The following is a 14,601-nucleotide window of genomic DNA, read 5'->3' as shown; positions in this document are numbered from 1 at the left end:
TGTTTCTTTTTATTTATATTTTGATTCATGTCATTCTGCCCATATTTCATTTTTGAAGCACCTTATGTGTAAAATTACTATTATATTAATTATATTTAATACAATTATTTTATAAATAAGATGATGAATATATTATTGTTGTTATTTTTTTGCTGTGCTTAAGTCATTGCAATAATAATAATAATCGTTTTATAAATAATACAATTAATCTATATTATTGTTATTAATTGTATTAGTTATAAAAAATAACAAATGCTATAATAATAATGTATTAAATAAAATAATAAAATTAATAATAATGATACTTAGTTTATTATTTATAAGTATTTATATTTTGTTAGTCACTTTGCTCATATTTTATTTTTTAAGCACTTTGTGTAAAATTGCATTTCAAAATAACCCATGCAAAGTGCATCTTATTAGGAGTAGATTTGTGAATAAATTACTTTTATTTTACAGTTGTTGAAGTCTAGCCTCGAGCTTACAGTTCATAGGTTTGTTTTTAGTGAACATTCTGAAGTCACATGCAGCTGTCACGACACAGCTAACCCTTCTTACTCGAGCCGTGTTTCTCCTCTCCAGCCCAGGCCATTGAGCAACGGCTGAGAAAGATCGACCACACAGCCATCCATCCTCACCTGCTGGATATGAAGATTGGCCAAGGAAAATACCAGCATGGCTTCTTTCCCAAACTACAGGCTGATGTGCTTGCCACAGGGCCCACCAACAACAAGTGAGTCCTCTTTATGGCACATGACACCATAATGAGACATTGACCATTCAGTGTGGGGCATGTATCGCTTCAGCGTCAATATTATCTGAGCAACTCTTTAAAGCTTGTATCAGTGTGTGTGTGATGACTAATCGAAATCCTCTGTGATCAGGTGGTCCAATCGCACATGCTCGACTCAGCGCAGGTCGGACCGACACAGACAGCAGAACGAACATCTTGTGCTGGACAATGACCTCAAAGAGGTCAGACTGCAGCGTTTCTTCCTATTCAGCCTCTCTCCTCTCTCCTCCTTTCTCTTTTTCTTTCCATCCTGTTCTGTGTGCAGCCTTTGATTACCAGACTTTTTCATGTAATTCTTCCCATCTTGAGTCTTTTTACTTCATCTCTTTTTGACTGATACTTTCACAGGGACTCATTTGTCAGAAGGTTGATGATAAATAATGGATAGTTAATCCAGAAATGATCATTCTGGCATAATTTACTCACCATCATATTGTTCCAAACCCCTAAGGCTGCCTTACTTCCGTGGAACACAAAATAAGACATTTTGAAGGCTGTAACTATTGCTCTTTTCGGTGCAATTACAATGAATACGGTCCTAAGCTTTTAAGCTTCGAAAAGGATGCAAAAGCATCCATAAGACATATTTTGTGACGTCTTTGTATTTTGAGGTCTTTTAGTTGACAATAATAACATTGATATCAGTCTGTTCCTCAAACAATAATAAAAAAAATTGGTTATTGAAATAAAGCTAAAATATAAGTATAAGATACAAACATTTTAACTTAAAAACTGAAATGAGAACTAGAAATGTTGGCAAACTAAATTAAAATACGAGTTAAATATATTAAATTATAAATTATATAAATTTATATATAAATTATAAAAATGACAAAAACACAAAATAATTTAACTAAAATTATAATGAAAATTAAGTAATGTACTGAAATTTTGCATCCCTATTAACTGAAAGCTACTACAATTGAATCACTGAACATTTAGTCCAGTTTTGTAAATCAGATCAATCGAATAATTTGAAAAGATCTGATTCGTACAGCAATTAGCCCTTGCTACATATCTCATAAACGCGCCAAAGAACAGTAAGACATTTTTACATTTCTTTACAGTGAGCTATTACTGGGTATTATAATACAGACATGATAATGACAGTAATTATCCATAAATCACAGATTCCTAATGTCTGAATCACATAAATGGTCTTCGGCTCGAAGTGATTTACATAAACATTTGAATTGTAAATGGTTTTTGGTGAATCATTCTTAGTACAAAGGCCTCTTGGGTTTTTTGTGAATCTGCCTGTTCTCATTTCTTCATTTGTCTCCTTTTTTGTGTTTTACTTTTGAGGCTGCATTTTCTCTTTCAAGTGTCTTAGTGTTTTCTCACCTGTCTTTTCTTGTCTGACTACCTCGCATTCATGTGCATGCTGCTTTGTTCTTTTCTTTTCTTTTTGTTTCTTCATCGTTTCTGTGTGCGTTTGTCGTTTGGATGCTGTGGGGTGTGGGTCGTACCACCTCACAACAGGTGGAGGGGTGTTTGCTCCTGCAGAACTCAATGGCTTTCTGGGAGTGGGATAAGGCGCCACCCCCGCCTTTTAAACCACCTAAAAAGTCCTTCTCAGCCTGCTGTCTGGTATGTGGAGGCATATGACCGACTCGAAACATTCCTAACATGCCTTTAACAAACTCCTCCCCGACGTACAAATTCCTTGAAGCCCCTCCCCTCAGACACACAGTGACCTTTGAACTCCGCTGCACTCAAATCTGCCCCTGGATTTTCCCACACGCTGTTATAAACCAGAGTTTGCTAGTGAGTTCTTAGTGAATCGCTCAACAATCACAAACCCTACAGGACCTCACAACAAGGAATAAAATCCTCGGCTTTATAATCAACCCCCTGTTGTTCCCCAAGTTCTCTTGTTTGCCTGTAAAAAAAAACTGTTTTAATGAAAAGCAAAAACTTTTCAACAGTTGCTTGTGTGAGTGTGTTTGAACCCTCTTCAATATCTGTGTCCTGATTTATAGAAGTACATGCAGGAGGCCCGTAACCTGGGGAAGAACCTGAGACAACCCAAATTATCAGACCTCTCCCCTGCAGTCATCGCTCAGACCAACTGGAAGTTTGTGGAGGGTTTACTGAAAGAATGCAAGATGAAGGTCAGGATGAGTTTAATATGCGCATATATGGAGGTATTTGTGTGCGTTTTAACTAGAGATCCCACAGTTATGAAAAACTTGGAATTTATAAATCAGTCTGTCATAATTTTTTTTTTAAAGATGTTTGTTTTGATTATATATTTGTGCATGCATATTTCCTTGTCAAAATGCCCCGTTCACACGGATCCACCAAAACAACTAAAACGCTGTAGTATTCATGCCAGGCCAGTGTTGGCGATGTTACTATGCGCCTATAGACTGAACGTGTTTTCACAAATTCACTTTTTGTATAGTTTACGTGGAGACAATAACGGTATCGTATCAGCGTTGTCGTGTAAATTAATGTCAAAACGCATAAGTTTCCCGTTTTTAGAAAACTGTGTCGTGTAAATGGCCCCTTAAAGTTAAACTTTAAAAACGGTGATAATTTAAAACACTGTTAAATGTAATGTTTACTAAATCTCAATGATTATCCATTTTCCCTATTTTACATTATAATGCAGTGATTCCTGAATTTAGTTGTAGCATTTAAAACGACAGATTTTTGTTGGTTTATTTATATTGTATTATTTATTTATACAAAAAAATATTGAATTTTAGCCATTGGTTGATCACTGGCAATGATATCAAAATGAGGCATCTAATATAGCTTATCATATCAACAAGAATTTTAATGTTGGTGCATTCCTAATGGAATTATCAGGGAACTTTAAAATTATAATTCTATTATGCTTAATAATTAATAAAAATGGTTATACTTTATTTTAAGGTGTCATTGTTACAGTGTAATTATAATATTTAAGTACTGCGTAATAATTAACTACATGTACTTACTATAGGATAAGGGTTTGTTTAGGAATTAGTTGCATGCAATTATGCATAATTTACTGTTATTACTACAGTACATACATGTACCATATGTGACAAAGACACTAAAATAGTGTTACCAAAATAAATATGATAGCATTGTTAAAATAATCGTTTCACTGCTCTTAAATATTATTTGATTGGCTAGATATTGTACTTTGTACCTTGTACTACACACACTTTGTAGTCATTGGTCTGTCTGTTAATGGTTTACAACTGTCTCCAGCAAAGCTCCTAAGTAGTATTGCTCATATTTATTCATTCAAATGCTTGATACTTAACATACAAGTGGAAATCTGCCCCAACAATCTCTGTGTATTGATTTTTAATATCCTTATCCAGTAATCATGAACCACTGGATGACTTATAAAAGTAATAGAAAAGCATGAATTGTGGGAACTCTGAATTACACACACATGATTACTTAGTCTAGCCACTTTTCTGCGGCATTAAAGTCTTTAGACGGAATCAGGATTGAAATGTCTGGTATGTTTTGGTAATGGTGTTTTTCAATGGATGTTCAGACCAAGCGCATGTTGGTGGAGAAAATGGGCAGAGAGGCTGTTGAACTGGGACACGGAGAGGTAAACATCACCGGTCTGGAGGAGAACACGCTCATAGCCAGTCTGTGTGACCTGCTGGAGAGAATATGGAGCCACGGCCTACAGGTCAAACAGGTGAGACACAAAGAAATGGAAATAAATTTCACTTTATAACACTTGCAGCCTAATGCTCAGAATCATTTGTGTGGTGTCATCATGGTTCATAGGGAAAGTCTGCGCTGTGGTCTCATCTATTGCACTACCAGGGAAGAGAAGAGAAAAACGAACTGCTTTTAGAGTCTCCAGGTAAAAAAAACAACTTTCCTCATAAATGCATATGAGATTGCAAGACCAGAATCAACTCTACTCTTGTCACTCTGCAAATTATAGAATGACTTTCATGGGTGTCAATTTCTGTAGGGCTGCATTTAGATTCATCTCGCACGACATAGAGAAGTTCAAGACTTAGCTAAACATGTTTACAAGCTAATTAGCTTTTGCTAACTTTATATTCCTCAGTGATTCTCCTAGAAAACCTGAAAGGGACATACATACTCACAATTTTTTGACATTAACACCTGCTAGTGCATTCTAAACGTACTTGCGCTAGGTTTTTATATTGCTTTTTGACATTAAGTTTGTGTAGCTAGAAGTCTTCAGGCCTAACACTTCTACATGCTAAGTATGCTAACAGGCTATGGTCGCAATGTAACAGAAGTAGTGACAGACCTTTTTGCAGTCGACTGTAAGAAAGAGACGAAATGATTGGAGAAGTGTATGTCACTGGGCGTCTAAGTCAGTCGTTTTACTAAAAAATCGAAAACATTTTTGATTAAAAAGGTCAAGGTCAAAAAATCTGCATGGGTCGAATCATTTACAGTAAAATCAATAACATTCATTTAGAAAATAGGTGCATTTCCATTTCACTCCAACTTTAAAATCTGCTTTGCTTAAGCGTGCTAAAAGTGTGTGTTTCTTGCTCTACAGTGTCTAATGGCCAGGAAAGACGAAAGCCAGAGTCCAGTGTTGGTCTTCCTGTATTACGTGTCTCAGTCATACAGGATATGAGGTGTGTTTATCACCTGAGGACAATTGTCGTATACAGTAGTGCGTATTACAGTGGTTTGGTTGGCTAATAATTTAGCTGGGTTATTTTTAAATGACGTGGTATTTTTTTTAAACGAGATATTGATATACACCCACAATGTTCCATTGCTTGTGGCCATTTCAACCCACATACAATCAATCACACTATTGCTTTTGTTTTTCTCTTTTTCTGTAATTTCTCTTTCAACTTCTCAGACACATCCAGAACATGGGAGAGATTAAGACTGATGTAGGTCGAGCACGTGCCTGGATCCGTCTGTCTCTGGAGAAAAAACTACTTTCCCAGCATCTCAAACAGCTGCTGTCTAACCAGGCCTTAACCAAGTGCGTGCGATGCTTAACACGCATCCAAACTCGCATCTACACACACACACACACACACACACACACACACACACCTGGTTTTCATGTTTTATAGGGACTTTCCATAGACATAATGAATTTTTATACTGTACAAACTGGATATTCTATCCCCTACCCCTAAACCTACCGATCACAGCATTTTTACATTTTTAAAAAAACATCACTTAGAATTATTTAGAAGCTGTTTTCATCATGGGGACCAAAACATGTCTCCACAAGGCGAAGGATTTTGGATATTGCCATCTTTGTGGGGACATTTTGTCCCTATAAAATAGGGTTTACCAGGAGACATGTTTATCATTTTTCAAATCGATGGGACAGGATTGTTTATTATAACCGTTGCTGAATAAGCCAATCAGTTTTTAGGAGAAGATCTACCACCAGTTTTTGTTACTTTTTGTCAAAATCTTTTAGCATGTTTTATTAGATTGTGCTGGGTTTAACCCTGTGAGAGAACTTTTTTTTTAGTTTACCATAAACTTTTCTCACAATGAAAAAAGCCACAGAAACTGGAATGGTGTTAAAAACAAACCACACTCTCACACACACCTGCAGGCTTTGAGATTCCCACATATACACCAAAAAACATGCTCATCACAAGAACTGGAGTGACGCAAACAAGTACACGCACGCTGGCCCGTTTCAAGTAGCGGCACCTGTTATTAAGCATGCAATGTTCCCACAGGAAACTGTACAAACGGTACGCCTTCTTGCGCTGCGAAGAAGAAAAAGAACAGTTTCTCTTTCATCTCCTGAGCCTGAATGCAGTGGACTACTTCTGCTTCACCAGCGTCTTCACCACCATAAGTACGTCCCAGAGAAAGAAAGACACACACACACACACACACACACACACACACACACACACACACACAGATGTGCAAATCAGGACTGTAACTACCATAGTCAATCAATATGAATTAAAATGTTATGTTTGTTCTTCCCAAACCTTGAATATTTGGTTGCATATGCTCATATAAAGCAGCATCCATTATATTACGATTTAATTGCTGGACCAATCATGAAAAAGTTATGTTTAGCCATTGTCAACAGGATGATGCATAGCAATTTGGTATATATTTTCAAATACACTTTTTGTATAATGCTGTGTTTAGTTGCAACCTGATTTAAGTTCTTTTTGTGTCCTCAGTGATTCCGTACCGGGCCGTCATCATCCCCATCAAGAAGCTTAGTAACGCCATGACGACGTCCAACCCTTGGCTGTGTGTGTCCGGCGAGCTCGGCGACTCCGGCATCCTGCAAATCACGAAGAATGTTCTGGAGATGACGTTTGACGTGAGTGCCGTGATGTCGCGCTCCAGCTGTTCTGCTCTGAAACCGATACAGCTGTTTATTTCGAGTGTGGTGCAGTTTGTTTTCCTGTGGGACTGAAACAGTCATCCACCCTGCCATCCGCAGAATTGACTGTGCTTGCAGGTCTTTCGAACATCTGCTAAATTGAAACTGTTTATGGAAATAACAACAGTTAAGAACAAAAGTTTAGCTGAACAAAATATCTAAGGAACAAAAATGACAGGGTGAATCTCTTGATAACAATGTCACATTTCATCTTAAAAAGAGAAATTATATATAGGCCTTTTTTGTTGTTGTAATTTTAGGAATGTTTTTTTTTTTTCTCTTACCATACTTCATCCAAACCTTTTACTCTTTTTATTCCATGTTCTTCTCAGTGGAAAAAAATACAATGTAATACAATGATTTTTAGTGCAGTTGGCAATACAAATGAATTAAATTAACAAATTAAAATGGAAAAATTAAAGGCAATACAACAAATACTACCATAATATATAAGGTATATATATATATATTTATATATTTATATATTTATATATATTATATATTTAAATAAGTTTTTGTAATTTGCATTACGATAATGAGAATTTAGAACATAAATATCATTTATATTCATAATTTATTACAAAAATTAATTACATGTATTTTTGCTAGTGATATATCTATAAGCAAAGTATAATTTCTTATCTTTTAGTTGTGTAATTTGTTCTTTTGCTTTGGCCTTTCGAGATGTTTTGCAGATTTTCCTCACAAAAAGATTTTCTTGATGTCCAGATTTTCTTTTTTTCCCCCAACTGAGATGGTGATTCATATATTACTGATCAAACCCCCTCTATGGAAAAATCTATAAATTTGAGGAAGGATGATTATATATTCTTACATCCCACCTCATAGAACCAATCAGTGCCATTTGTCTTGCTGTCAATCATCCATCATGTTCTAACTCATTCTGTGTCCTCTCGCAGTCTGCCTTTAGGCCTCACACGCACTTCTCCATCGCCTTCAAGGTTAGGTGCACATCCCTCCTTTTTATTCCTCCCTCTCTCTCTACATTCATCCATCTCTCCATTTTTCTTCTTCTCCACTTAGAGAGATTGCCTCTTTTCTCCTTTGGGTTCCTCTCTACCTTAAAATCTTCACAAAATGTGTACAACAGCCGTTTTCGATTGGATTGCACATATGGGGGGAAAACTTCTAGATTTAACCTGAAAAAAAAATAATAATAATTAAGGGGATAGTTCACCCAAAAATTACAATTCTGTCATCATTTACTCACCCTCAAGTTGTTCCAAACCTGTATGAATTTCTTTCTTCTGTTGAACACAAAAGACGATATTTTGAAGATAATGGGTAACCAAACAGTGTTCTTCCATAGCATGGAAAAAAATACTATGGAAGGGACCCATTAATCATATTCCTCAAAATATCTTCTTTTTGTGTTCAGCAGAAGAAAGAAATTCATAGGTTTGGGTTGGCTTGAGGGTGAGCAAATTATGACAGAATTTTCATTTTTGGGTGAACTATCCCTTTAACATGAAAATTAGACTAGACTAGAAAATTAGACTAACAGTTTAACACCTGTAGAAACAGTTATTTATTACTACACAGGATCCAAAATGAACACACGTGGTGAGTTGATTCAGAAAATGTCATGCATATTGTTCTCAAGCCACAAAACTATAATAACCTTAAGCTCTATATATATCTATATATCATCATTTTTGTTTTGATGGCTCAGGCAAGTAACTTTTATTTGCTCACCAAAGCCAGTTTTTTCTTCTTCTCTCATTTGGAGTTTACAGAGTGTTCATTTTGGACCCTGCTTAGTTAATTCCCTAAATATTTTTTAGAGCCATAGGTTGTGTAAATATTTACTATGGTATAAACCAGCAGTGATAGGACATTGTACAATTTCACTATCTTGGTGTCCTTCCGCTGCTCACTTTCAAAATGCAGCACACGCCCTCACACGGGTTGTTCAGTTATTCTCAGATAGCTGCTTAATGCCTCTGACATCTTTCCGTTTGTCTGTTTTGTATGCGTGTCTTACAGCGTCAGAACCTCGGGAAGTTGACAACAGTGCAGCTGGGTCATGATAATTCTGGCTTGCTTGCCAAGTGGCTGGTGGATTGTGTCATGGTCCGCAATGAGATCACTGGCCACACGTACAAGTACGGCCTACTCTGTTCTCTTCACATTCCCTCCATCGGGTTCCTTTTATGGCTTTCTTGATATCCACTCGTTATCCTTTCCAGGTTCCCGTGCGGCAGGTGGCTGGGGAAGGGTGTGGATGATGGCAGTCTTGAGCGAGTTCTGATTGGGGAATTTGTAGTTCCGTGCAACGATGATGAAGGAGGCCGGGGGGCTAAAACTCCGCCCTTGCAGCGATCACCTTCCCAGATCCGACGAATTAGCATCACATCACTTACAGGCCGTGGAAACAGTAAGTTTAGCTTGTATTTCAAAGGTCCTCTCAGTAATGTTAGATTTGTCATGGTCTTGGACTTGCACTGACATCTAGTGGTTTTAATGTAGCATCACCGAAATGAAAATGCCTTCAGTGACAAATGACATTGTAGAAATGCTCTTAAAGGGATAGTTCACCCGAAAATTAAAATTAGCCCATGATTTACTCACCCTCAAGTCATCCGAGGTGTATATGACATTCTTCTATATATAGTTATATTAAAAATGTTCTGGCTAATCCAAGCATTATAATAGCAGTAATAGTTGCTCTGTTTTTGAAGTCCATAAAAAAATGCATCTGCCAGTCAAATAAGTGCTCCACACGGCTCCGGGGTGTTAACCCCTTAACTGTCACCCCCTTTTTTGAGAATACACATGCAAATGCACTATCCAAACTTAGAGCTGTAATTCAAGAATGGTTCGGAATATAGACCTAAGTTTGGACTTGTTTTAAAGCAGATACTCGATAATTGCTGAAGTGAAAGCAATTCAAAATATAAAAGTATGAAAAAGTTATGGAAGTTTAAATTTACTGTAAATAAAAAATGCTGTACTAAATATTTTTTTTATTTTATATAAAATATATATTTTACAAAAATGTTTTAATCTAAAAATACTATAAAATCAAAGCCATATGTCTAACCAAGTTGTGTTTCAAATTTCCAAAGTTCCAAAGTTGATATCACAAAAAAGTAAGTTCTCATGAGATTTTTGTTTAGGTGCTATACCAAAAATAGCCACCGAGTGTCATTAAAATTCCATTGATTGTTTTTTGATGCACTTTCCCATTTCTGTCCAAATGTCACTTCCATCACAAAACGGTCACCAAATATGGAACCTTGAGACTCAGACCTTTCTGACGATATGCGTTTTGTCAAGATTAGAAAAGATTTTGATTATAAAATAGTTAAAATAAATGTAATATGAAACATGACAACGCCCACTAGGGGAGGAGCCCGCTAGAAGAATTTAAAGTACCATTTCCATGGCAATGCAACTTCCAATTTCAAAACGGTTTTCACAGAATGAATTTTGAGTTCGTAAGCTTTCGAATGATACCTAATTTATGATAATTACTAATATATGATACGAAAAAAAGGTGATCAAAAAAGGAGTGCCAGGTGTCCCGCCAGCGGGAACGTGACAGTTAAGAGGTTAATAAAGGCCTTCTAAAGTGAATCAATGTAATGTGTAAGTGTAATACATGTGTAATGTGTAAGAAAAATATCCATATTTAAAAATTTCATTTAAATTTTTTCCATGGGTCTGCATCAGCCGTCCCTGCACCATCACTTCCGGCGAATAAGGTCAAAATACATGCAAAATACCGGCGCGATCATAGATATATACATAGGTTCCTAATTAGTGCCTGCGCGGATCGGTCGAATGAGGCATCTACGTATATATATCTTTGATCGCGCCAGTATTTTGACCTTATTTGCCGGAAGTTATGGAGCTGGGAATACTAGATGACATTCGTCTGATAAGAGTGAAAAAAATAACAAAAATACTGTTGGGTTTCTCGCAGAAACCGATCGTTTCGTGTCTTAAGACATCAATGTGTCGCCACGAGCCGCATGGTTTAATATGGATTCGGATGTCTGTGTTTTTACTCTCATTGCTGTCATACTCTAAAATATCCCCATTGACATGCATTATACGACTATCACACTGCAACGGTTGGAGTTAAAAATCTTAATTTGTGTTCTACTGAAGAAACAAAGACACCTACATCTTGGATGCCCTGGGGGTAAGCAGATAAACATAAAAAATTAGTTTTTGGGTGAACTATCCCTTTAACTCTTTTCAATTTTTTTTTTAAAAGTTGTCATTTTATTGTATGAATATCTGAACATCCAATATATCAAAAGAAAGACCAGAGGCTCTGCTTTTAAACAAACAACAACAAAAAGTTGTATTCTAGCTTCATGCATTCTTTTTTTTTTTTAGCAAGACTTGAATGTGGGTTAGTTTAATTAAAAAAAGCAACATTTTAAACAAAAAGAGGAGAAAATCACTTTTTTCCCCATAGACTATAACGTGCCTAAGCAATGCTTTTATCACTTGTTTCTGTACCTTTTTTTGATCCTGAGATTCTCTACTCTTTCAGAAGATGTGTAATAGCGCCCCCTACTGTATAACAGGGAAAACACAAAGCCATCAATGTTAATAGTCAGCCATAATTAATTTATTCAATAAATGATATTGTCAAATCATGGGGGATAGGGAAATAAGGTTATTAGTATTCGGCTGCTCATGTGATCTCAAAATGGCCGCCTCCATGAAAAAAAATATATCCTTGTAATATCTCCTCTTTTATTAGTCTACTGATATGACCGTATTCAATGAGAAGGTACATGATTCTTAACTAATTGATAATTGATGCAAAGTACTATTAATGTATTTAGGTGTTACATTTTTAACTCTTTTAATAATCTTGTTAAATGCAAATCCTTCTCTCTTCAGAACCAACCACCGTTCAGATACAGGAATCCATCGGTGAAGCAGTCAACAATATTATAAAGCATTTCCACAAACCAGAGAAAGAGGTATGACGTGTCCACTTAAGAATATTGTCACCTTTATGTTTGCCTGGTTTTTTTTTAACCTAAAATGGTGTCCGCCTGTGCTTTCAGAGGGGCAGTCTTACGGTTCTGCTGTGTGGCGAGGGTGGTCTGGTGTGGGCGCTGGAGCAGTTCTTCCATCATGGATTCCGCTCAGCTCGAATCTTTCAGAAAAATGTCTTTGTGTGGGATTTCTATGGTAAAGCTTATTTAATGTTTCCCTGTGAGAGTATATGGCAATAACTGTTACTATAAGATTTTTGAGCTCTGTACCAAAGATATTCACTCAAAGAGTATAAATAAACTAGAACTATATGCACCTTGGGGAGAGGAAAATGATAGGAATTGCCTTAATGAAGAAAAAAAAAAAAAAAAAAAAAAAAATATATATATATATATATATATATATATATATATATATATATATATATATATATATATATATATATATATATATATATATATATATATATATATATATATATATATATATATATATATATATATATATATATATATTAGTACTGGGAATCGATTAAAAAAAATTAACCCTTTAACTGTCACCCCCCTTTTTAGAATACACATGAAAATGCACTATCCAAACTTAAAGGGCTGTAATTCAAGAATGCTTTGGAATATAGACCAAAGTTTGGACTCGTTTTAAAGACGACATTCTGCAGATTATTGCTGAAGTGAAAGCAATTCAAAATATGAAAGTATGAAATAGTTATGGAAGTTTAAATTTACTGTAAATGAAAAATACTGTACTAAATATTTTTTATTTCATATAAAATATATATTTGACAAAAAAGAATTTACTCTAAAATTACTATAAAATCAAAGCCATATGTCTAACCAATTTGTGTTCCAAATTTGAAGTTGATATCACAAAAATTGAAGTCACCATGAGATTTTGTTTAGGGTGCTGTACCAAAAATAGCCACCGGGTGTCATTCAAATTCCATTTATTGTTGTTTTGATGCATTTTCCTGTAAATTTCTGTCCAAATATTACTTCCATCACAAAACAGTCACCAAATATGGACCCTTGAGACTCAGACCTTTCCGACAATATGCGTTTTGTCAAGATTGGAAAAGATTTTGAATATAAAGTAGTTAAAATAATTGTTGTAATATGAAACATGACAGCGCCCACTAGGGGAGGAGCCCACTAGAATAATTTAGAGTAACGTTTCCATGGCAACACAATGTCCGATTTCAAAACGGTTTTCACAGGATGAATTTTGAGTTTGTAAGCTTTCAAATTATACCTAATTTGTGATAATTACTTAAATATATGATATGAAAAAAAGGCGATCAAAAAAAGAGCACCAGGCGTCCCACCTGTGGGACGGTGACAGTGAAGGTTAACTAATTAATTGCATTTTTTTCTGTAATTAATCGCAAGTTTTTAATATTTTGATATTGTAATAATTTCAGTTACTCTCCAAATTAATGTAGAAACAATTTAAAGACAGTATATTTTAAATATTTGTTTTAATGGCATCTTTTTATGAATGAAGTCCAGTATCACTGAAACGTATGTCTCTATGAAACATTAATGACGTTACATTACAGTATAACTGAAAGCTCCTAATTTCAACATTTATTAGGCTTTAAAAAAACTACTTTTAATTTAAGTGAACTTAAAACAATCTTTACATAAACCCATTATAATAAATGTTATTTTTACCTGTGCCTTCCCTGTTAGACATATACAGAAATGTAATAGTTATCAAACACCTTTCTTAATTGCATAAATAATAAATGAAATATAGATTAATCATCATTAAAGCTACACTTGTCTCTGTTCCCGTTGTTCTGTGATGAACATTAATGACAGGCATCATCAGTGCTCCTGTCACTTTAAGAACGGCCGCTGACGAACATGACGTGGATCTGACGCGCTGTCCCGCGCATCTCATTTCCTCACAACTCTTTAAGTTCATTTAAGACGTTATTTGACTAATTTAAGACTCCTAATATGAGAATACTCAAAATGCTCTATGTTGTCGTTATTGTTTGTTCAAGAGCAAAAGAGAACTCTATGTGAGGATCCGTCTCATACGTCGAGACTAGTGTGTGTGTGTGTGTGTCAGAGAGTCCCTCGATTAGCTGACATAAGACGCAGCCACACAGACAGGACATTGACACACACACTCACACACACACAGACAGGACATTGACATACAGCGCGTTCTCTTGTGTCTTGTCGCGCTTGGAAGCATTTACATGAATAAGAGCGTGAGCATATAATGTAACGCTAGGCAAAAATGGATATAAAAACGGACGCTGCGTTATTTGCGTTAAATATTTTTAATGCGTTAAGCTACAAAAATTAATCGCCCGCATTAACGCGTTAATTTGCCCAGCCCTAATATAATATAATATAATATAATATAATATATATATATATATATATATATATTAGCAAATATTTTCTATCTATCTATCTATCTCTCTATCTCTCTA

The 14,601-nt window shown here is 35.5% G+C and overlaps 1 protein-coding gene across 8 annotated transcripts in view; it reads left to right on the top strand.

Moving 5' to 3' along the window:
• dennd5b (DENN/MADD domain containing 5B) overlaps positions 1 to 14,601 on the top strand; it is a 51,800-nt gene that overhangs the window by 34,890 nt on the left and 2,309 nt on the right. For 2 of the 8 annotated variants that reach the window (XM_079816396.1, XM_079816394.1), the window contains 15 exons: positions 583 to 733; positions 885 to 975; positions 2,276 to 2,383; positions 2,776 to 2,907; positions 4,299 to 4,451; positions 4,544 to 4,622; positions 5,304 to 5,385; positions 5,619 to 5,747; positions 6,472 to 6,593; positions 6,937 to 7,082; positions 8,066 to 8,107; positions 9,153 to 9,271; positions 9,356 to 9,543; positions 12,033 to 12,115; positions 12,203 to 12,329. In XM_079816396.1, coding sequence (XP_079672522.1) covers positions 583 to 733; positions 885 to 975; positions 2,276 to 2,383; positions 2,776 to 2,907; positions 4,299 to 4,451; positions 4,544 to 4,622; positions 5,304 to 5,385; positions 5,619 to 5,747; positions 6,472 to 6,593; positions 6,937 to 7,082; positions 8,066 to 8,107; positions 9,153 to 9,271; positions 9,356 to 9,543; positions 12,033 to 12,115; positions 12,203 to 12,329 — 1,752 coding nt within the window. The remainder of the gene's footprint in view (positions 1 to 582; positions 734 to 884; positions 976 to 2,275; positions 2,384 to 2,775; positions 2,908 to 4,298; positions 4,452 to 4,543; positions 4,623 to 5,303; positions 5,386 to 5,618; positions 5,748 to 6,471; positions 6,594 to 6,936; positions 7,083 to 8,065; positions 8,108 to 9,152; positions 9,272 to 9,355; positions 9,544 to 12,032; positions 12,116 to 12,202; positions 12,330 to 14,601) is intronic. The other 6 variants (XM_079816400.1, XM_079816398.1, XM_079816397.1 and 3 more) reach the window with 3 other exon arrangements.

This window comes from Gobio gobio (assembly GCF_949357685.1).
Source record: "Gobio gobio genome assembly, chromosome: 5".
NCBI classification, from domain to species: domain Eukaryota; kingdom Metazoa; phylum Chordata; class Actinopteri; order Cypriniformes; family Gobionidae; genus Gobio; species Gobio gobio.
Note: the sequence above shows the minus strand (reverse complement) of the source record. Positions and strands in the feature narration are given on the sequence as shown.